Source organism: Chlamydotis macqueenii, chromosome 5, assembly GCF_036417535.1.
Source record: "Chlamydotis macqueenii isolate bChlMac1 chromosome 5, bChlMac1.mat, whole genome shotgun sequence".
NCBI lineage: Eukaryota > Metazoa > Chordata > Aves > Otidiformes > Otididae > Chlamydotis > Chlamydotis macqueenii.
The window spans coordinates 2664254-2686085 of record NC_141560.1 but is presented as its reverse complement, the minus strand read 5'-3'; the positions used below and the strand labels follow the sequence as shown (position 1 = coordinate 2686085).

Sequence of the window (21832 nt, the reverse complement as noted above, 5' to 3'; positions counted from 1 at the left end):
GCCCCCGCACCCCCCCCCCGGGACCCCGCAAACAGCTTTTGCCCCGCGCGCGCTGCCGCCTCCCGCCGGACCGCGGCGGCCGCACCGCCCGGCTCCCCCGCGCGGGGCGCATGCGCGGGAGGCGCTGAGGGAGGGAGAGAGCGAGAGAGCGGCCGCGGAGCGGGGAGAATTGGCGCTGGGCGCGACCCGTAATAGGGGCGTTCGCGCAGGCGCGCGGCGGGGCGGCCGGCCGGGCCGTCGGTGTGAGCGGGCGGCGGGGGCGTCCGGCGCCATGAAGTCCCGCTTCAGCACCGTCGATATCCGCGCGGTGCTCGCCGAGCTGCGGCAGAGGTACCGCTCCCCTCCCTCCCTCCCCCGGCCGGGCTGGCGCCGGGCCCGGTCGGTAGCGCCTGTCGCCCCTCGGCGGGGCCCGGCCCGGCCGCCCCCGCCGTGGCACCGGGGCTGCGTGGGGCGGCTCTGCCTCACGGCGCTGAGCTGCGAGGGCTCCGCGGTGCCTTGCCCCGCTGCACCGCACCGCACCGCACCGCACAGCCGCTCCGCGTTGCGGTCTCTGGCCCCTCGCTCCTCTGCACTGCTCTGTGTGACCCCCCCCGCACCGCCCCGCACCGCCCCGCACGCCGTGCCGCTGCCGTGGCACCCTGGGGCAGCGCAGGGCCTGCCTGGTGCTGCCTCAGCGGCCCCCAGCACGTCTTCCAGAATCCTCGCTGCCTTCCCCGTCACACCATCGTGGAAAGCCTGATGCTCCTGTTCCCCGCCTTGTCGTCCTGCTTCTGTCCCTCTCCCTGGGGCGCGGTTGAGTGCTCTCCCTTTCCTGTTTGCGAGAGGAGAGCGTTATGGTCTGTCGTCTGCGCTCCCGCGTGGCTGGGAAGCTCTGACGCTCCTCACATCCACGCTCCACGGACCTCTGATACCCTTCTGGTCTGCAGGGCAAGCTGAGCGTGCGGCCCCGCTCTGAACAAAATGGTGACGAGACCGACCCCCGCTGTCCCCAGGCCATTTCTGTGCTTGTACTGGGAATACTGGTGCCCCATGCTGGCAAAGGCCTCCCCAGGTGACGCAGAAGTTAGCCCAGAGGGGCAAAGTGCTCCGGTGTAACCGGTAACTTTTGTGTCCCTGCCCCAAAGAGGAGTGCTTGCAGGAGCCGGCAGCCTGGCCTCCACCTGTGCTGGAGATCCAGAAGCTGCCTGGCTGCAGCTGGGGTGTGCGCGCTGCCTGTTCCTCCTTCCGCTTGTTCAGCTTTTTGCACCTTAGCCGTTGACAACAATCTCTCCATCTGCTCTTCTAAGCTTCCAGCTCATTCCGTTAGCCTTCCTTTGCGGCCTCTTCCATTAGTGCTTGCTCATTTATCACAACTTAACTTTTGTATGTTTTAATTACCGCTGGGATTTTTTCAGCCGCTTGTGTGATTTGTGTGTCATGTTCTCCAAAGTGTGTTTTTTCTTTTCGACAGCTTGTTGGGAATGAGAGTAAACAACGTTTATGATGTGGATAACAAGACATATCTTATCCGCCTTCAAAAGTGAGAACTTTAAATTTCTTTTTCCTTTTACTGTACGTGTGAGAACTAGATTGTTTTGTATGTCTGTAATTTTTGTTGACAGGTGTGTGGCCTTTCTGACCAGTTTTCAGCGAAATGCTATTTTTATTTGGTAAAATGCGGTAATTTTTACCCAGGAAGTTCTTGGGTGATAGCGTGTGAAGTGTGAAATACTGCAGAAAATATACAAGGGGCCGGAAGCCTTTGTGTATATTTGTGTACAGGCAAAATTGTCATTGATTCTTTTTGTGGGGAGGGAAGGAGGGAGTTGGAGGAGTGAAGAGCAGCACTTAGTAAGTGATACTGGTGCCCAGTCCAGACAGGGCTCTTGTCGTGTCACTAGCCTGTCCTCTCCAGTGGTGAATGAGATGGGCCCGTGCTCATCTGCTTGCCTCGGGGAATTTTTGTTTTCTGTAGGTGGTGTGCCGCTGGTTTGTGGTGCTTTGGTCTCATTCCAGTGCAGACTGGTGAGGGGTGGCTGCTCGTGTGCCAAGTGATGAGGCTTTGTTTTGTTAACAGGCCGGACTGCAAGGCCACGCTGCTGCTTGAATCTGGAATACGCATTCACGTGACGGAGTTCGAGTGGCCGAAAAACATGATGCCGTCTGGCTTTGCGATGAAGGTAAACTGAGCTGCAATTTCTTCTTCATAAGGTGGCGGGGTGTCAGAAAGTGGTGTTCGTGTTTTGGCCTTGGAGACAGAAGGAAATAGCGGAAGGATTTTCCTGGTGGATCCTGATTAAGGTGACTGAAGACAATGGAAGAGCAAATGTGGATCTGGGGTCGCATCACTGACGTTCAGTGCCTGAAACAATTAAAATTACATTTATGAAGACTGATATTAATCTGCTGGACATTTTCTGGGTCACTTGGACCTTTTGGAATTTTACTCCAGCGAAGTCCTTGTCATTCCGGTTGGGTTGTCCAGATTTTTAGTCTCTGAACTCAGATTTGAGTCCTGCTGCTCAGTCTGCTGGACTTTGAGGGTTCAGATCTTGCCGTGAGCTGTTCCCGCAGGGAGATCGGCAGGGATGGCACCGGAGTGCTGGCTCACACGAGCCTGCTTAGCCCACCTCCTCTGGCTGCGGCCTCATTGAAACGACTCAGCAACCGTTCTCCAGGGTGGCTTTCCACGCCGTCTGCGGATGCAGGGATAATCCCAGCTCTCTTTGTAAAATAAACCCTTTGAATTGTAACTAACTGCCCACGTGTTGAGCTAAACAAATAACAATTTTTTTAATGGCAAAAAATGGCTTAACCTTAAGAATCTGGAATAATTGTATCGCCTATCAATATCAAGGTGTTATTTTACAAAGAGCTGTCTTGTCTCTCTGTTACCGAGATCGGCATTTTTACCCTTATGGTATCGTAAGCGGTCAGTGTCACAGGAGGGATCTACAGCTGAGAATGTATTTCAGTTTAAAATGTCACAAGCAAGTCTGTTTGCGTCACCTCACGGACGTTTTCTCCATTATTGACAGTGCCGGAAGCATTTAAAGACCAGAAGACTCGTCAGCGTAAAGCAGCTGGGCATAGACAGAATCGTGGACTTCCAGTTTGGCAGCGACGAAGCTGCTTATCACCTGATCGTCGAGCTGTACGACAGGGTGAGCGCGGAGCTCCGGGCGTGTTCTCTGTCAGCAAATGTGTGAGCGCAGCCTTTGCTGACGGCCCCCCGCGTTGTCCTCGCAGGGTAACGTCGTCCTGACGGACCACGAATACGTCATTTTGAACATCCTGAGGTTCCGAACGGATGAAGCGGATGACGTCAGGTTTGCGGTTCGGGAACGATACCCGGTCGACAGCGCAAAAGCGCCTGCGCCTCTGCCAACCTTGCAAAGGTAATTGCTTTTAGATGGTGTATGTGTTGGAATAAACCCAAATTGCTCGGACCTGTGCAAGGCAGCATGTCTTTGGGTACTCTTTTCACGTATTACAGACCGCTTTGTGCTGCTTTTTTTCAAAACTGGAAACGTTTTGTGGCTTCTAAGCAATACAGTGTAGTCTTAAAAGCCATTCTTCTTTGGAGTTACGACTCTCCGTTATCTTTTGTAGGTTAACTGAAATAATATCCAACGCACCCAAAGGGGAGCAGCTGAAGAGGGTTCTCAACCCACACCTTCGTAAGTAATTGTGTTTTGTTAGAAAATGGCATGGGGTCAGTATGCATTATGTTTAGATGATGCTGAAAATTTTAACGGCATCAAGCGTCTTTTTAATTTTTTTATGTTGCTCATGACAATCTGCTTTTATGTATGCTTGAAAAACAACAGAAAAACCTAAGCCTTTGAAAGCAGAGTAGATTATTTTTTGATTCCAAGCCAGCTGCACAAAGCAGTGAGCCTTGCTGTGATCCTGCAGTGATGAGGAACTGAGAGTAGCTCTGTTGGAGCTCTGACTTGATGCGTTTTGCCCAGTGTCTCATCTTTAGTGGTGCAGAATAGGGGATGTCAGTGCACAGTCAGGGCACGGATGTTGTTAGGAAGCGGTTGGAGTGTGCCGGTGCTGGCAGTCCTGGAACAAGCACCAGTGTGGTACTACCAGGATATGTCCATCTGGTGCTGTCTGGTAGCTGGGCAAAGCACCCCGTGCCTCGGTTTTCCTGACCACAGAAGCAAACTTGACTTGCGTGATGTGACCAGAACGAGTTTGGTTTGTCCTCCTGATTTGGCGGTGTTGATCAAGCACAGGATCGCCTGGCGGGTACCACTGAACAACTCAAATCGCGTGATCGGCAGACCTAAGTATTATTTTCCCCAATTCTTGGTTTTCTTTTTCATCACCCTTGTCCCTCTCTTTCTCCACCTCGATCTCCTCCTAAATAACAGAGGAGATCCCTGTGAAACCCAACCATCCCTCCTGCCACTTCTCTCTCCGATTTTTGCCATGCTGGTAACTGTCGTGTCCGGCAGTTTCTCGTGTTCTGTTCTGGAACTCATCTCGCCGGTTTTCCATGGTGCCCTGGTATTGGACTTGAAGAGCAGGTGAAGAGTTGCTGCCTGTTTACCAACTTTGCACCACTTCTTTTACAAGTCTTAGTGATTTCTAGGCTGACCAGCCTACTGCGTAGCCTACGTAATCTTTCCTTGTGCAGAATCTGTTCCAAGCCTGTGATGATTCTTGTTGCCCTTCGCTGTGCCTTTTCTAGCTCTCCCTGTTTTGTAACGGGGTAAGTAGAAGTGTACGTAACATCCACAGTGGAAGCGCACCAGGGATTTATACTGTGTCGTGATTTTCCTCGTTCTATTCGCTATTCCTTTCCTAATAATTCCCAACACACGGCTTGGCTCTTTTGTGTTCACTGACAATTGAAAAAAACAAAACCAGAACAGCTACCCACGGGCAGCTTGTTTTCTGTGAGGGCTTTGGGGTGAGCTTTGCTGAGCGCTTGCTGGAAATCCAAGTAGACCGTGTCTATTTGTCTGGGCTTTTTAACTCTCTTATGGAGTTATGATGCAAAATACAAAGCTGCTGGCTCTTCTGTATCTAGTGCAAAGCTCTCTGCTAGTTTAGGCTAAAAAGAGTTGATAGTTTCCTGGTCCCTTTTCAACGTTACCAGTGCATTAACCTCCTTGTGCCTCTGCTGCTAAGGCAAGAGAGATGCTGCAAGCTCCAGTTAGCAGTTTGGCATCTCCATCCTCTGAGTTCTTTTAAACGCCTGGCTGAGTTCCTCACGATCCTGGGGATTTCCTGGTACTTGTTTTGTCTGTCGGATCTGTCACGTCTTCTGACAGCTGGATTTGAGGCAGATTTTCTGACTTACTGCCTGCAGAGAAGCATTCTAGCCAGAGCTTCCCTGTGCCCCTGCACTGTGAATGAAACTCGAGACGTTAATTTAATTTTCCTGCTCTTGTCATATCTGCGTGTTCCTTTTGCACCTTGATCGTTTCTGGAACGTAGTGATTGTAGCAAGCTTCCCGCTTATGGCGTATCTGGAGAAAGCTGTATTGTTAATCTTGATGGGGTTCTTTTCAGATTTTCTCAAGATTGATTCTGGCCGGCGTTGCTGTGTTTTACATTCACCTGCCAGTTTTGTCTCCCATTTTCCACAGGGGACACACCTTCAGATAACTTTTTGCTTTTAACGGTTTCTCTTAACCCGATGTTTAGTCATGCCAGCCTTCCTTGGATTTTTTCTGAAACCCTGTTTAATAAGTGATACACATTTGTTCTGAACCCCCAAAACAGCATCTTTAAATAGCCTGCAGGCTGTTTGCAGACATTGCTTTTTATGGCTCGTCTTAATTTCTTTCCTAAGAAGCTTCCTTGCTTTTTGCGACCTTCCCTTTTGAGCTGCGAATGCCCGTAGGAGATTTCTTGGGCTTCCGTTGTGCTAGCATGGATCCAGGGAAATTTTAGTGTCAGCCTTGTACCGTGACGGGACGTCTGTGCAGCCAGGCTGGGATTTAGCTCTTCTCTGTCCTGCTTTTGCGATCTCTTGGCTGTCCCTCTGCACGTTAGGGTGACCGGCAGCTCTGCTCAGGCCGTCAGTGCTGTGGCCCTAATACCTTGTGTCCCAGGTGTAGGCCTGGGTTTTCATTCCCGCGGGATTCTGCTGGTTTTTTCCATGTGGTTATCATGTTAATTTGGACTCTAACATCCTGTTCACTTACTCTAAGGTCACCTACATCATTCTAAGCTTGCTGCTGCAAGGTCCCGGTGATTGTCTTCCTCCATGTTTCTGCTTTGCTTACTCTGCGTTCCAGGTTAAACCTGGCTTTCCGTGGCCCCACCTCGTTTCTTACTCTTCAGGCATCTTTGTAGGAGCTTATGTCTCTGTTCTCGTTTGCTCCTTCTCTGCACCCCGTTCAGATGGGGCTGTGTCTGTTTCTTTTGCCACTCATGTTTCACATTTGGTGTTTCCAGCTTTTTCCTAGGCCTTCATTTGAAGCTACAGAGTTTGTATGACTTCACCCTTCATTCCATTTTGGCCAACGTGAAGCCCATCCTTTCTGTATATCCTCACTCTGTCCTGGCTGTTTCCCAGTTCCAGATGAACCTAAGCGTCCTTCAGTTTGTCAGAACTCATCAGCTGCGACCCAGCTGCTCTGCGCAGCCCCTGAGCGTTTCTGAGAGGGCCACCGCAGGAGTCCTGATCGTCTGCTCTCTCTGGACTCTGCCTCCTGAATTTGGGACCACAAATCCCCCGCTCTCCCCAGCCTCTCTAAGGACTGACTGGAGTTTCACAGCCCTACCTTGTTGAAACACTTCTCATGATTTTATTGTGTCTACAGATTTCATAGTGAATGTTTTCTATAGATGGTTCTTCATTTATTTTATTATTTATTTATTTTTAAACAGCTTATGGAGCCACTCTCATTGAGCATTGCCTGATAGAAGCTGGATTTTCTGGTTATGTCAAAATAGATCAGCATATGGAAAGCAAAGGTACGTAGGAAATAATATTTTAAAGGCTGTAGTATATATATGATAATTTTTGTGTTTATGTAGTGTTTTTTTCCCAAAGACACGAGTAATCCTTAAGCCTGTACTTGTGACTACGCGGTTACATGTTCTAATGTTTTTAGGTGGGGGACCAACTTTGTTCCCATTAAAACTCTTGAACTGTGCATCTACTGGAGATAAAACATCAGACTCCTCCTGGAGCCTAAATGGATTTAGGAGATACTGCCTTAGAATCGGGTGAACTCCAGCTGTGTAAAGGGATGTTTGACAGGAATCCTGTACGGGAGAGTTAGCATCGGTGTCCTCCTTTGTCTCTACCAGACACGATGGGGATTTGATAAAGTAGCAGCTTTAAATTTATTGGAAATTCTGGATTTGGATTGGAATTCAGAATGGATTTTTCTGCAGTCTTATTTTTCTCGTGTGCGTTATATTTGCCATAAATGACAAGGATTTTTTACTTCCTACAGCATTATGGTGCTGTAATAAATCAACTTTGTAAAAAAAACAAATAATTTCTCACAGCTACTGGTTTATGCTTTGCCTCTGCAGTTTTATTTTTGTAAAGTGCTAGCATTTGCGTGGTCTTTTTTTTTTTTTCCCTGAAACTTGAATAACTATGTCGTAGAGGTGCCTAGGTACGTATAATTTTTTTTTAAATTAAAATTCCCCAAATGTAAAATGCACACTGAGGCTCCTGGTTAATATGAACAGTGATACTGTAGTGAAGCACCAGGGGTGAAGGATATCTGCAATTTTATTTTTGAGATGCACTAGAATCCTGCTTGTTGACTTGCTTTTGTGTTATGTTTATATAAAAATAACTTTCTGTTCTAGGTGTTTTAAAACATTCCTCTCCTCCCCTCTCTCTCTCTTTAGAAAATATTGAAAAGGTGCTTGCGGCGTTAGAGAAAGCGGAGGAGTATATGGCACTAACTGACAACTTCAGCGGCAAGGTGGGGCTCGGTCGGGCGGCTTGGCTGTGGGTTGTGCGGGCGCTGCAGAATGAAACTGGCCGGGAGGTGTTGTTCAGCGCGTGCTTGCTCCCGATGTTGTCAGCCACAGATTGGATTCCGTGAGGTTGTGATGGGGAATAAAAATTGCTTCCTTGTGCTGGGTGCGCAGCGATTAAATAGTTTACAAGCAGAGTATGTAGGTCCTATGGGGGTTGTAAGAGAAGTTCACCTTTTTTTTTTTTTTTTTTTTTTTCCTGGAATAAATTGGAGTCCAGACAAGCAGGCGGTCAGGGCTTTGCTCAGTCAATCACATTCCTTCTGCCACAAGGTCTCTCTGCCGGAATGAATTACTGTCTCATGCTGATCAGGAGATTAGCACCTAAAACAAAATAAGGGGGGGATCCTTTTCAAAGGCAAATGCTGATGATATGTATTCTTCTAGGGTTATATTATCCAGAAAAGGGAGAAAAAGCCAAGCCTGGGACCGGATAAACCAGCAGAAGATATCTACACGTAAATATTTGAAGTATTTATTTCTTTTTCTACTACTTTGTATAACATAACTCCGTTTTCAGGTGATAATATCAAATGTGTATTTTACAGATATGAGGAGTTTCATCCTTTCTTATTTTCTCAACATTCAAAATGTCCGTACTTGGAATTTGACTCATTCAATAAGGTACAGTGCTTTTGCTGATACCGTACTTCAGTGCTTTAGTTGACTGGTGCTAAAAAGAGTAATTAAAATATAGTGCAGAAGTTGTTAATGAAAACATAGACCTTGGAAGAGGTGATTAATTTTATGGATAAATGTTTTGTGCACCTACTTTCTAGGTTTTTGTGGGGGGTTTTTTTTTTTTTTTTAACTGACCTATTGAAGCAGCAGGAGTTCTGTCATTGCAACCATTTAATCTGAAGCGCACAGTGTCAAGCAGCAGCTTCCTTTTCGTCATTTCTCAGTAAAAAATGTGGGCTGTAGTTTGGCCACTTATTTACTCGTGCATAGCCCTGGTTTGCAGTGAGACGTATCCCGGAGCGTCTTGCTGAACTCATCTCATGCAAAGGTAAATTGGAGGAAGTTACTGAACCCCGTTTTAGCATCTGTCTCCTTTTCTGGTGCTTTGCAGCCACTCCTCTTGAACAGCACCTCCTCTGCCTGCTTGTTGCTGGCAATGTTAGTGCAACTCAGAGATCCTTTAAAACTGGTTTTCTCTTGCAGGCAGCAGATGAGTTCTACTCCAAGCTAGAGGGGCAGAAAATTGATCTGAAAGCATTGCAACAGGTATGCTCTCGTGCAAGAGCGGAGCAGCTGAGGGGGCTCTCTGAGCTTCAAATGCTTCATTTGGTTCTGCTAGCCTGGGGTAAGGGAGGTGTCATTTCTTATTTTTGCTGTGGAAATGCTGGGTCAATGGTGGATCCACTCGGAGAGTGGATTTCAAGACATGTAGTGTACCAGTTCTGCTTGGAATACAAGTAGTAGCATTAACAACAATATTTTGGAGACTGCATCTTTTAGGCTGCTGTATTTCTCTGTGCTGGAGTGCTCTCTTGAGTCTTGCAATGATTAGACGATAAGATGCCATTTGTGTGTATATATATATATATATATTTCCGTCTTTCTTATTTTTGAAAGGAAAAACAAGCATTGAAGAAGCTTGAAAATGTTCGTAAGGATCATGAGCACAGGCTAGAAGCTCTTCAGCAAGCTCAGGTAAGATGAGATTTTTTTTTTTTCACTAAGAAGACAGGTAATGTTTCTTGAGGAGTTGTGCCTGCTGGGCCTGATGGCTACAGCCAGCGTTAGACCCCAGAGCGAAGCCGTCCGCTGTCACTGAGCACCCTGTGGCCCCGCGGGGAGTCTGGGCCTGCCCAGTGGGCTCTGATCCCTGAGGAGTGCTTTGTGCCTCTCTTGCCAAAATTTGCTTGTGCTGCTCCGCTGGCAGGAGTCAAGTTGGCCATCGCCTGGTGTGATCACTCCAGTGCCATTCTTGGATTTCTTCTCAATATTAATTACCACTTTTTTTTAACTGTTACTGAGTGTCTGTTTAGCTTCAATGGGTATAAACCTTCTTCTTTCTTTAAGGAAGCTGATAAGATAAAAGGAGAACTTATAGAAATGAACCTGGAGATCGTCGACCGAGCCATCCAGGTGGTCCGCAGTGCGCTAGCCAACCAGATAGACTGGACGGAGATCGGGGCGATTGTTAAAGAAGCTCAAGTGCAGGGAGACCCCGTTGCAAGTGCGATCAAAGAGTTAAAGCTTCAGACAAATCATATCACAATGCTGCTGAGGTACGTACGCTGCAGATCACCTGGACCAAGTGCAAGTAGGACGGACCGTGTGAGCTGCGTGGGAAACAGGCATCTCTTTAGCTTGTGCATTCGGTTTTTCTTACAGCAGCGTGAAGAGAACGTTGTTCTGTCACAGAGAGAGATGCATTCTTTTTTGCCTTCAAAAGTAACAGTAATTGTGTTACTGTAGTAGGTTTTGATTTGGTATTTTTTAGAGTCTGTCTGACTATATTCTAAACCATTGGAAGGTGTCCTAAACCAGTATAGATCCAAAGCTCCAGTCTATCAGTCTGCAGTTAACTCTCTCTGATTTACTCTTCTTTGATCTAAAATTCACCTGAGATCCTGCTCCTTCCCCTGCTGCGCGCTGCTAAGAAGGGAAGTCCAGTGAAAGGCTGATGGTTTGAGATTGCACTGTTGCGAGCTGCCAGCTTTGACACTGGTTCCTGTAGCGGTCCTGGGGAGAGAGCTGGCACTGAGGCAGTGTGCGGAGTGTCTTAAAAGCCTGGTCTGACACTGTATCAGGGTGCTAGAGATAAAAAAGCAAGGATTTCTTTTTGATAGCTAGAACTTTTGGTATGAAAACTGTGATGTGGCAAAGTTAATTTATGAATTTTTAGTTTCCTCATTTCCAAAAATGTTAGTGTCTAGAACAACCTTGCTGTCAGGAGTGAGTTCTGTGGTGGCAGCTGTGTCATCGGTCTCTGTGTCTGTTTTAGTAGCGAGTGATGGTCACTTCGGTGATCACACTGCTCAGTCAGTCCACCACATTTTGAACCTTAGCACAGAGGTCTGTGGAGATATATTTCCCTTTATGAAGAACATTATTTTATGCTGCCTCTCCACCTTTGGCTACGCAGCAATACAGCTACGCTGAGCAGGATTTAATGCCCTGGCAGGAAGCAAATACAAATCCAGCCAGTGTGTGCTCAGCATACCTCTTGGAAAACAGTGGAGCAGATTTTTTTTATTTTTTTGAGGCTTTAAACCAGCACGTTGCTGTGCTGTTCACTGAGTCCGTATGGTGATGGGACCGTTCTCTTTTCGTGTGGTGTTCATATGTAGAGTGTCTCGTGTTTCTTTTACTTTATGACAGTAGATCTTTGGAACTGTTCTTCCTTTTAAGTCCAGATTTTTCTCTAGGTTGATAGCATAGATGTGTGTCATTTGATAAAAGAAGTCACCTTGGAAAATGTCGCTTCCTTGAATTGGAAAATTTGGGCTCTTTATCTTCTGCTTTTGTTTTCTTTTTCTCCAAAACTTTGGCTGACTCTGAGACATAAACCGGTTTGAATGTAGGGCGTCCTGGAGCCTTCCTGCAACTGCACGGTGCAGATGGTTTAAGGGTTCCTTAGGCGATTTCCAGTCTTCGTGAGAGAGCAGAAGTAAGAGTGCATTGCACTAAGGGTAAAAAAATAAACAGTTCCCTTATCTTAATCGTATGATGTCATGTGTTTTTAGGAACCCGTATGTGTTATCTGAAGAGGAAGAGGAGGAGGAGGTTGCTGATGTAGAGAAAGAAGAAACGGAAGAACCAAAGGGAAAAAAGAAAAAGAATAAAAACAAACAGCTGAAGAAACCTCAGAAGAACAAGCCGTCGTTAGTCGATGTTGATCTCAGTTTGTCTGCGTACGCCAATGCCAAAAAGTAAGGTTTACAGCGAACGTGTGCGTTGGTAGCGGAAGTTTCTGTATGCTTGCCGTTGTTATTGATGGCATCACAGGAAAGGCTCTGTGTATATCTTTTTAAAAATAAAAGTTAGAGCTCGGCTTGCCCTGAGCTCTAGGATGTGCGTTTTCTTGGTCCAAAACCAGTGTGTCACGTTGCATAGAGGTTAGTCTCTAGCTGGCGCATTAATTTAATTTAAAACACAATTGACACAAGCTTGTGTTTTGCAGGTACTATGATCACAAAAGACATGCAGCTAAGAAAACTCAGAAGACAGTAGAAGCTGCGGAAAAGGTACTTTTCCTTTGGTTTTAGAAGATATTTAAAAGCAAAGTCCCTGTCACTGGAAAATCCAGGTGGTCCTGATGAGACATGAACAATAAAAACCCACCAGGGTTGTTTCCTTCGTTTGGTTACCGGTTTTGTGATTCCTGTGCTGACGGTGCTTTCTGTGTAACTAGGCATTTAAATCGGCCGAGAAGAAGACGAAGCAGACGCTGAGGGAAGTTCAGACAGTTACCACCATTCAGAAGGCCAGAAAGGTCTACTGGCAAGTACAGCTTCGTCGTGGTTATCTAGCGTGTGCAGATTTAGAACAACTGTGTCAGGCTGGCATTTCTCTAGCTTAAAAACGGAGCTGATGATGATTTCTAAGCACTGCACTTTGTATGGAGCCTTCTTGCGGTGGTTCTTTGAAGGTGCTGGCCTGATCCTGTTAGTGCTTTATGCCTGGGAAGGTTCCTTTCAGCGGACAAGGACTTGTAGTTTTTTGCTTTTACCTTGTTTTTATGCCCCAGGCATATGCATGGGTGTGAAACTGTTTGCAGTGACTTTCTAAGATGGATATTCTTAGTGTTTGGAGTAAAAAATACCTCTGGGGTGTTCTGTGAGTTCCAGGCAGTTTTCACGCAGTGGGTTGATGTCATTTGGCAGGTTTGAGAAGTTCCTGTGGTTCATTAGTTCTGAGAATTACCTTGTTATTGCTGGAAGAGATCAACAGCAGAATGAGCTGATTGTAAAGCGCTATCTTAAACCAGGTGAGAGTCTGACCAAGTGGAGCGTATCGGTTTCTCTCTCATTTTCCGGTGTGTAAATGCGCAGGAATGACACGGGAAGGTCTGTCTGGTTTGTTCTTAACTTGGGTCTTGGGTAAAAGGGCACTTTGGTGGTGGTGAGTCGTAGAGCCTCTGCGTCCGTGGAGAGCTGGGGGTCTGCTGTGGGAGACTGGGCTCTCCAGCTCTGCAAGATAAGAGTGAGTTGGGTGAACACCCATCAGGAGCAAAGCAGCTGATTCTCCCTGGGGCAACTGGGATGGACTGGAAAGCTCTGTGTCCTCTTCCCATCCTGCTCCTTGCAGCCAAAATACCTGTTTTCAGCTAGCGTTAGAAACCTCCACCTCAGCTCGAGTGATCTGTGGTGTTAGCACGTGCGTGCCTGATTCCAGTCGCTTCTTTCCCAGGGGACATCTACGTGCACGCTGATCTCCACGGAGCCACGAGCTGTGTGATCAAGAACCCGTCAGGTACCTTGTGTGGGGCTGGTGCAGGGACTCGCAGAAGCCTGGGGTCGCTGGGAACTGGCAGTTCTGGCGTTGCATGTCTGAGCCCCGCCCGGCGAGCTGCCTGCCCCCCTCGCAGCGGTGCTCTGTTCCAGCAGACATTTCCTTTAGGACGTGAGGGGCATCAGTCCCTCCAGGATCAGGTTGTCACCGCCTGCTGCCGCTTCCCAGCCGTGACTGGCTGCTCGGAATTGCTCAGTTGAGCTCCTGGTGGGAAGGAGCGATGGCGATGGGCTCACAGAGACAAGCGTTAGCCACCGGCAGAGGCGGCGGTGCAGGTGCTTGCTGCTGGCCGCAGGGACTGGAATCCTGCTGAGCCTTTCATTGGCGGCGTAAGCAGTTTGGGTGCTGGCAGAAGGTGCTGGTCTCAGCCGGCAAGTGTTAAGGCGGTGGGAAGGATCTCGCGGGAGACCAGCTGTGCAAACCCTGCCTGCGCCCCGTCCCTGGAAGGTGGTGTGGTCTGGAAGCCCACATGCTGGATTAGGGCGCATGGAGAAGGTGGAGAATTTCATCCGTTGTGCATCGATCGCGTTCACTGATGTGCTGCGTGTTATTTGTAGGCGAACCGATCCCTCCGCGAACGCTGACGGAGGCGGGCACGATGGCCTTGTGTTACAGCGCTGCCTGGGACGCCCGCGTGGTCACCAGCGCTTGGTGGGTCTCCCACAGCCAGGTAAGGACGCTCGTGCGTGAGCTTTGCAGACAGAACCTCTGCCGGAACTGGTGCGTGGCTGCGGACGAAGTGTCTCTGCGTGGGAGCTGACGGATGCGGTGAAGCTTCTGTCTCTGATACCGTTCCTTGCGGGTTCTCCCTGGCTCTACCGCAGGGAGGGGAGGGGCGACCGCTGATGTGACGCGCACATGACGGAGGAAATGTTGCCGGCTTGGCTTCTTACTAACAGAGGGGAAGGACTTTCATTGAAAATGAAATTTTAATTTCTTTTTTCACTTGGGCTCCTGGCTTGTGCATTAGCTGCAGTCTTGCTGTGCTTGCAGTCACCTCAAGCGTAAGGGTGTAACGATTACGTTAACCCGAAAGCTGCAGCGCCTTCAGTGTTCTTAGTTCCTGAATAACCCAGTTACTCACCCAGGACTCCTAAAACGTCGTGCCAGTAGTGTGTGATTGAATGGAAACATCTCTTAGGAAAATACCCCCAAAGGACAGGAAGAGCCCCTCGCGTACGGAGTCCTGCACACTGTTCCCATCAGTTAAAAATGCAGCTCGCTTGAATTTTGCTTTTGTTAGTGCTGTTATTACGCAGTGGTGGCCTTCTGTGACAGATACTTTTTATAATAGCTCATTTTTTTTTTTTTAGGTTTCTAAAACTGCACCCACAGGAGAATATCTCACTACCGGCAGCTTCATGATCCGAGGTGAGGCACGAAGGAGCGGTGCAAAGAGTTTGGCAAAAAGAGTTTGGCGTTAGGTGCTTTGTCTGCAGATGCTGGTCCTGCAGCGGCAGCCGCCTGCGCTGCCCCGCTCACCGTGGCGGCCGACAGACCCCCTCTCTGGTGATCTGTCCGGAGTGCTTTAGGCTGAACGTCAGCGGCATTTCTAGCGGAGGCCCTGGACAGGAGGTGGTTAGCTGCACTGCTTTTGAGTTTCTCCTGTTCCGTTGGCATCCGAGAGATAGAACAAGCCCCAAAGTAGTTTTTCGGTAGCCTAAAGCCTCTAATAAAAATGGATTTTGAAAATACATCATGTTACATAGCTGTTAAACCTCCTTGTGAGAACCTGCCTTTGTTTTTCAGGGAAGAAGAATTTTCTTCCACCCTCCTATCTGATGATGGGCTTTAGCTTCTTGTTTAAGGTACTGCTTTCTCTGTGCAGCTCCCGCTGGCTTTTGTAATTTGGTTTCAGCTGTAGGAGGCTTATTTTCTCTTTCTTGCTTATCAGTATATTCCCAATTACTTCTTTTCCCCCTGGGACAAATCCCATAAAACGCTACGCGCTGAAAATCGCTCTGCTTTCATTTCCATTATTCCCCAGTTCACGCTATCTTCGTCTAAAACAGGCTCTGTGAACCTTGCTGCCTCTGCTGGATTTTTATCCCAGCTCTGTTTGAAGCGTGCGCGTGTTTCGGGAGTCTGGTTGTGCAGCTGTGTGTGTCTCCTCACTCGCTGTACTTTCTAGGTTGACAGACTGGGGTTTAAACGGACCGGTTTTGTTTTCTTGCCTTTTGAATGGCAAAAAGCGTTCAAAGGGAAGGAATCAAGCTGAGTCAGGTGTTCTCGGAATGGGCTAGCGAATGTCACTGGGGCTGGGACGGGCCTGACGTGAAGGCGCCTCTGTCGTTAGGTGGATGAAAGCTGTGTTTGGAGGCACCGAGAAGAAAGGAAGATCAAAGTACAGGACGAGGACCTGGAAACGGTTTCCAGCAGTGCCAGTGACCTGGTGTCCGAAGAAGTGGAGCTGTTAGGTACAGTGCTGTGACTGGGGCGCTGCGTGCGCTGCGGGCAGACGGGACTGTTCGGGGCTCGGCATTTAGCTCCCTGCACTGCCTTCTGGGTCGGTTTGGTGTTTCTAGCGTGAGTTGTGTTTTCCTCACCTGTGTGCCCCAGAAGGAGGAGACAGCAGCAGCGAAGAGGAAAAGGCAGAGTGTCAGGAAGCACCAGAGGATGCGGAAGCCGTGTCTGAGAGTAACCGTGATGAGGGTGTTGCTGACCTTCACCAGGGTGGAGTAACCGCACCTCCTGCACCAGAGGGTGACTCCGAGGAGGAGGATGGAGAGTCTGAAGATGAAGTAGAACAGCCAGAGTCAAAGAGCGAAGTGAAGGAGGAAGAGATAAATTTCCCAGACACAACAATCGACCTCTCGCATCTTCAGTCTCAGAGGTAAGCGAAGAAGCAGTCGCATTTATTGGCAGTGTGGGCACCTCTGAGGGTCTCCGTGCTGCTAAAATGCTGCCACGACAGGGGCTGCGATGAGTTCCCAGCGCTTCTCTCTGTGCTCAGCTCTGCAGGCTGCCAGAGCGCGGGGCAGCGAGCGTGTCCTGCGGGAATGCTGCCGCGCTGTGTGCCGTTCCCTGCCGCTTCCCTGCGCAGCCTTTCCTTGTGGGCTGCCGCTTTGGAATCCCCTCCTGAAGTGCACACGCGGGGTCTCTGGCTCTTTGATTGGTGGTGTTCCCTGGTTTTGCCTACGCATCCCTCGACCACCACGCGCTGGTTTTGCTCCCCGGGAGATGGCTGCCCACATTGTCTCCTCAGAGCTGCTCAGACCCGAGAAACTGAGTCATGAGCTGTTTCTGCTCTGCCCAGCTGGTGCTGCGTTACCGCTCTGCGTGTGGCTGCCAGATGAGCTCATCTCCCTGTTGTCCCTGGAAGTGGCACTCCTTACAGGGCGTTAGGAGACGGGATTGAGTGGGTGGAAACGGACAGCTCTGCAGGGAATGCCGCAGCAGAGCGGGGCTCCGTGCGCGGGAAGCTGAACGTCAGGGGTTCCGTGAGCTCCTGCTGTTCCCAGGCTGGCTTTGCTGCCTGTTTGTGTTCGTGTGTGAGACGAGCTGGCAGAGATCTGAAGACTTGTTTTGTAAACTGAATCCCGGCGTTGCTGCCCTTTTCCGTCACCAAAGCTGAGATTTTCAAGAACTAGGATGCTGAAAGCGGTGCAGCTAAGTTAGCCCGTGTCTGGGCTGTGGTGGTGCGTGCGTGGCTGAGCTGCTCTGCACCCGTTGACGAGCTCTGTTTTGATCTCCCCACAGATCCCTGCAGAAAATGGTCCCCAAAGAGGAAGAACCCAACTTGGTAAGGTCCCAGCTCAGATGTTTGGCAAAGAGCAGTGTGAGCCGCTGCTGGACATGGTGTGCTCTAACTGCGTTTCACTTCTTAGAGTGACAGCAAGTCCCAGGGGAGAAGGCATCTGTCTGCCAAGGAGAGGAGGTGAGAGCCTCTTCGTGTTTGCCATGAGCTGAACGCCTCCTCCCCCTTCCCTCTCCGGGACCTGGCCACAGGCGTGTCTTGCAGTGGCCTCTCTTGTCACAACAAGAGGCAGTGTATCCAGTGATCATTTTCCTTAGAGAAATGAAGAAAAAGAAGCAGCAAAATGACTCTGAGAACTTGGAGCTGCCTGAAGAGAAGCAGAGAGAGACGGAGACGCAGCCTCCCCCTGCTCCCAACACCAGTAAGGGTGTGGTGGCCCCTCAGCCCATCAAGCGGGGCCAGAAGGTAGGCAGGACCAGGCTTACCCATTGCCACGTCACGTGTGGACAGAAATTCCAGGTTTCTGTCAAATGTCCGGGGCTGCCTGCTGGTTTTGGACTCTTGATGGTGCTCGTGGTGGTTTCGGGATGGTGGTGCTGGTCTGTTAGCATTGAGTTTCCTCACTGAAACCACAGTGTGTTGGTTACTGGTGACCTGCTCTGGACGAGGTTCAGGAGACCTGGCAGGAAAGCGCGCGGGGGGTCAGCATCTTGGTGTTTGTGGATGCAAGACTCTGCAAAAGCCGTTGTTCCTAAAGCTGTTGGGGCGGTTTTTTTTCTGCAGAGTAAAATGAAGAAGATGAAGGAGAAGTACAAGGACCAGGACGAGGAGGACCGGGAGCTCATCATGAAGCTGCTGGGGGTGAGCGAGAGGAGTTCCGCCTTCCTCTGCGGTGTGGTCGCTTGCGTCGCTGGCTCTGACTGCCTCTGTGTCACCACAGTCTGCAGGGTCAAACAAGGAGGAGAAAGGGAAAAAAGGGAAGAAGGGGAAGACAAAAGAAGAGCCAGCAAAGAAGCAGCAGCAGAAACCCAAGGCTGTGCGTCGCGGTGCTGGAGGGGGCAAGGAGACGCTCCCAGCAGGAGTCCTGCTGCACGAGCCGCAGGACCCGGCCCTGGAGGAGCAGCAGGACGAGAAGGTGAGCGCCACGCTTGCCTGGCCTCTCCTGCGCGCGCGCCTGTCCCCTCGCACCCTCTGCTGTGGCTCTGCTGGCGCTGAGTGGCTGCGTTCTGCCAGGGGGGCTGAGCAGCTCTTACTGGTTTTGGGGACGCTGTGGAGAACACAGTGCCTCATGCCATGACTCTGGGAGCCCTCTGGTTTCAAGAAACAGCAAAAAAAACCCCGCAGCAATCTGTGCGCCCGCTGTGTTCCCAGCACAGCCGGAACCTCGCCAGGCTGCCGAGGACGCGGCTGGGTCGTTACCTCCTGCTCGGCGCCGCTGAGCTGCAGCTGAGCGCTCTCCAGGTCTGCTCTCAGTCCGTGTCTCGGAATGGCAGCCCACCTCTCTCCTCCCGGCTTGGCGCCTGCCAAGCAAATCGGAGTTTTGAAAGAAATATTCCTCCCCTCGGCCACATGAAAGAGCTGTTCTTACCTTTGCTTTAAAAGAAGTTAAATTGTGTTCGCAGCGAGATTGTGGCTTTCTGTGTACTGCTGATAAAATAATTTATTTTCTCCAGAGGCTGGGGGGAGAAAAAAGCAGCCGTGTGCTCGTTTCGGCTCTGACGTCTCCTTTGTTTGTGTGCACAGGAGGAGCAAGACCAGGACCAGCCGGGAGCTGAGGTAAATGCTCGCCTTCGAAGCTCCGCTCAGCGCCGAGGGGCTCGAAGCTGGCGGCCCCGCCGCAGCACCCAGCTCCCCGGGAGCGGGACCAGCGGGCCAGGCTGTCAGCGGGCTGGGGCTCACGTGTGAGCCCTCAAAGGCCCCTTCGTGCCCAGTTTTCTTGTGTTCTTTAAAAACCATAACCTCTTACGTACATCCCCTGGAGAAACCAGGCGCTGGCTAAACTGGAGTTTATTTATCCCGTGCCTTTACCTCCGGAGGTCTTCGCACCCCCGGTAACGGTGGCTCTGGGCTGGAGGTGGCACAACACGATGCGGTGCAAGTTGCTCTTTAGTTTACAAGTTTATTTACATACAAAATTGCTTCAGTTTTTTTCTAGAATTACAGGCTGTGGGTGTTGCCCGAGGCTGGGAATAAGCAGATTTCTGTCAATTCTTTACTGGAGGAGTGTAACGGTTGTCTGAGGGGGAAGCTTTTGGTGACCCTGTGAAGCTGGACCTTCGGGGTCTCGTTTGGGTCGTTCGGAACGAAATCCATCCCGCTTCGAAGGTGGGATTTTAGTGATCAGAGATGGTCGGTAGTGAATCACGGCTTGGTAACTCGGTGCCAGTGGAGGGGTAAAGCTCAGTTTGGTTCTGTTTGGTAACGCCGTCACGAGATCTGACACGCGGTTCCTGTGGGACAGCAGCTGCTGTTGCAGAGCAGCTGGAAGGGGAGACCCTTCGGCCTCTGCCCCCAGTGAAACCAGGAGGTCGGGGTTTTGTCAGCGCTGCCTGGTTTCACAGTGGAGCTCCTTTGCCCCTTCAGGAAGGCGAGGCGCTGCTGGACTCGCTGACGGGCCAGCCGCACCCCGAGGACATTCTGCTCTTTGCCGTTCCCATCTGCGCGCCCTACACGGCGATGACGAACTACAAGTAAGTCGCAGCCCAGTCCGCGGGCAGGGTTTGCTGGGAGCCTGCGCTGGCCTCTGCGTGCTACTTACAGAAACCTTTTCCTTTGAAAGGTACAAAGTCAAGCTCACTCCAGGCACCCAAAAGAAGGGAAAAGGTACCGTGTGACAGCACCGGAATCCTTTCCAGTGCTCTGCCTGTTGAAGCCAGCCCATTTTTACATACTCGTCAAATCTTGTGTTTTACAGCTGCAAAGATTGCCTTGCATAATTTTATGCAATCCAAAGAAGCGAGCGCGAGAGAAAAAGACCTCTTCCGCAGTGTAAAGGTGACTGGTTTTTCTACATGGTGTCTCTTGTACAAATGTAGCAGCAGCACAGTGTCCACTAGTGCCGTTTTGGGGGTAAATACTTCCAAAACCAAGTGTGCTATTGCTTTTTTTTTTTTTTAATTTTTTTTTTATTATTTTTTTTCGCAATGTTGTGTTTCTCAGTACTGCTCGGGAAGATGCGTTGCTTAGGCTGGAAAGAATCACGCGAAACGGAGCCTCACCAGTGTCACTTAGGTGTATTGTGTTGCGTTTGATCTAAAATAATGTGTCTGACAAAAAGCGTCACTGGTCTCAGCCCGCCTGACAGAGTTTTCTTTGCCTCTCTTGCCCTTTCCTCCCTTTTCCTCTCCAACTGCCTGCAGTACTCCCAGAGAGGGCTGGTTCTTTGCCCCGCTCTTGCCCCGTGGCTCTGTCAGCGCAGTCCCCTCACTCCTCCCGCTCTGCCCAGTGGGGTTTTCAGCCCTGGGGTGTTTGTTTCCCGTGGCACGGCCGTGAGGGCCGCTTACCAGGCGGCCCAGCCCGCTCTGCGACGGCTGCTCGCCGGCCTGCCGTAGTTCACGGCTCAGAAACGCCGAATAGCAGTGGACTTTGTGTTGACTTTTCCTGGCACTGCGCTAGAAAAACACAATTAATGGTTAACGACCTCGAAGCGTAGCGCCCAGGGAACTGCTGACCCAGCCAGCCCATCCGACTGGAGCTGATGTGGGGAAGCTGCACGGAAAACCATGACGTCTGTCATCACTAAACCACGGCGTGAGAGCAGAAGCCTGGCATCAGCCCTGCTTTCCTTGGGGGAAGGCTGGCAGAAACGGGGGCACCAGCTCCTGCCGGCTGTTGCGGGGTGAGGAAGCTGTTCCTCAACGCTTTTCTGCTGCCTTCAATTTCTCGTCTTTAATGTTTTGCAGGATACTGATTTGTCAAGAAATATTCCTGGCAAAGTGAAAGTGTCTGCACCCCATCTCCTGAACAGGAAAAAGAAGTGATGCCACGCTGGGGTTTCTCACCACCGCCCTGCGACTGCGCAGACAGACGGACTCACCGGACTGCCGTCCCTGTCGCTGAATTTCCCTTCCACGGCAGCAGGCAGGCGGGGAGCGGTGCAGACGGACTCGCTTCCAATGGCATGAAATTGCGCGAGTAAATCGCTGGCGTTCGGTCGGTGCCGTGATCTCCTGCTGTCTGGTCTCTGATGCCGAGCGCTGGAGCCGGGCGCTCCGTCCCCGTGCCGCTGGGGAAAGGCTTCCCCGACCTGGCTGCAGCAAAACTCCGCCATGTTCAGTTTCTTCCCAGCGCCTGCTGCTGGCCTCCACAGGGGACTGGAGTTTCTAGCAGATGTAGGAGAGTTTCAGTGCAAAATGTTTGATTTCAGGAAAAGCAGAATTGTATTTTTCCGAAAACGTGCCGCCGGCTGCCAGGAGTGGGGCGGTGCAGGACCTGCTCCCCCAGCACAGCCCGGTGCCGCTGCAGAATCGCTGCTGCTGGGGAGGTGCGGGACAGGCAGGGCTGAAGAGCGGGGGCTGGGGGGTCAGAGTAACCCCTGCGTGCCGTGTTGGCACGCCCCAGAGAGGGGGAACCACAGCTCGGCTCCGAGTCTGCACCACCCCCAGCGCTTACTCAAGCCGTAGCTGGAGCCGACGCAAGAAACCGGCGCAGGAATCACAATACAGGCATTTTGTTCTAGAAGTCACAAAGGTTTTAATTTTTTTTCTTTTTGAGGAC

General features: G+C 50.4%; 1 protein-coding gene across 2 annotated transcripts; it reads left to right on the top strand.

The window, feature by feature from the left end:
- The first annotated feature begins 223 nt into the window (after positions 1-223).
- NEMF (nuclear export mediator factor) lies at positions 224-21796 on the top strand. 2 transcript variants are annotated; one of them, XM_086749870.1, is made up of 33 exons: positions 224-330; positions 1451-1519; positions 2057-2159; positions 3018-3143; positions 3229-3377; positions 3592-3659; positions 6838-6924; positions 7822-7898; positions 8341-8411; positions 8502-8577; positions 9118-9180; positions 9532-9609; positions 9982-10190; positions 11652-11837; positions 12089-12152; positions 12320-12408; positions 12792-12895; positions 13318-13380; positions 13977-14089; positions 14733-14790; positions 15169-15227; positions 15716-15836; positions 15982-16252; positions 17119-17161; positions 17247-17296; positions 17434-17581; positions 17900-17977; positions 18057-18251; positions 18860-18892; positions 19700-19806; positions 19896-19939; positions 20031-20110; positions 21019-21796. In XM_086749870.1, exons 1-33 carry the CDS (start codon positions 272-274, stop codon positions 21094-21096), a joined length of 3219 nt encoding a protein of 1072 aa, XP_086605996.1. In that variant the 5' UTR covers positions 224-271; the 3' UTR covers positions 21097-21796. The 2 variants fall into 2 exon arrangements, with proteins under 2 accessions (XP_086605996.1, XP_086605995.1); XM_086749869.1 differs by having other exon boundaries at positions 15979-16252.
- Positions 21797-21832: the final 36 nt, after the last annotated feature.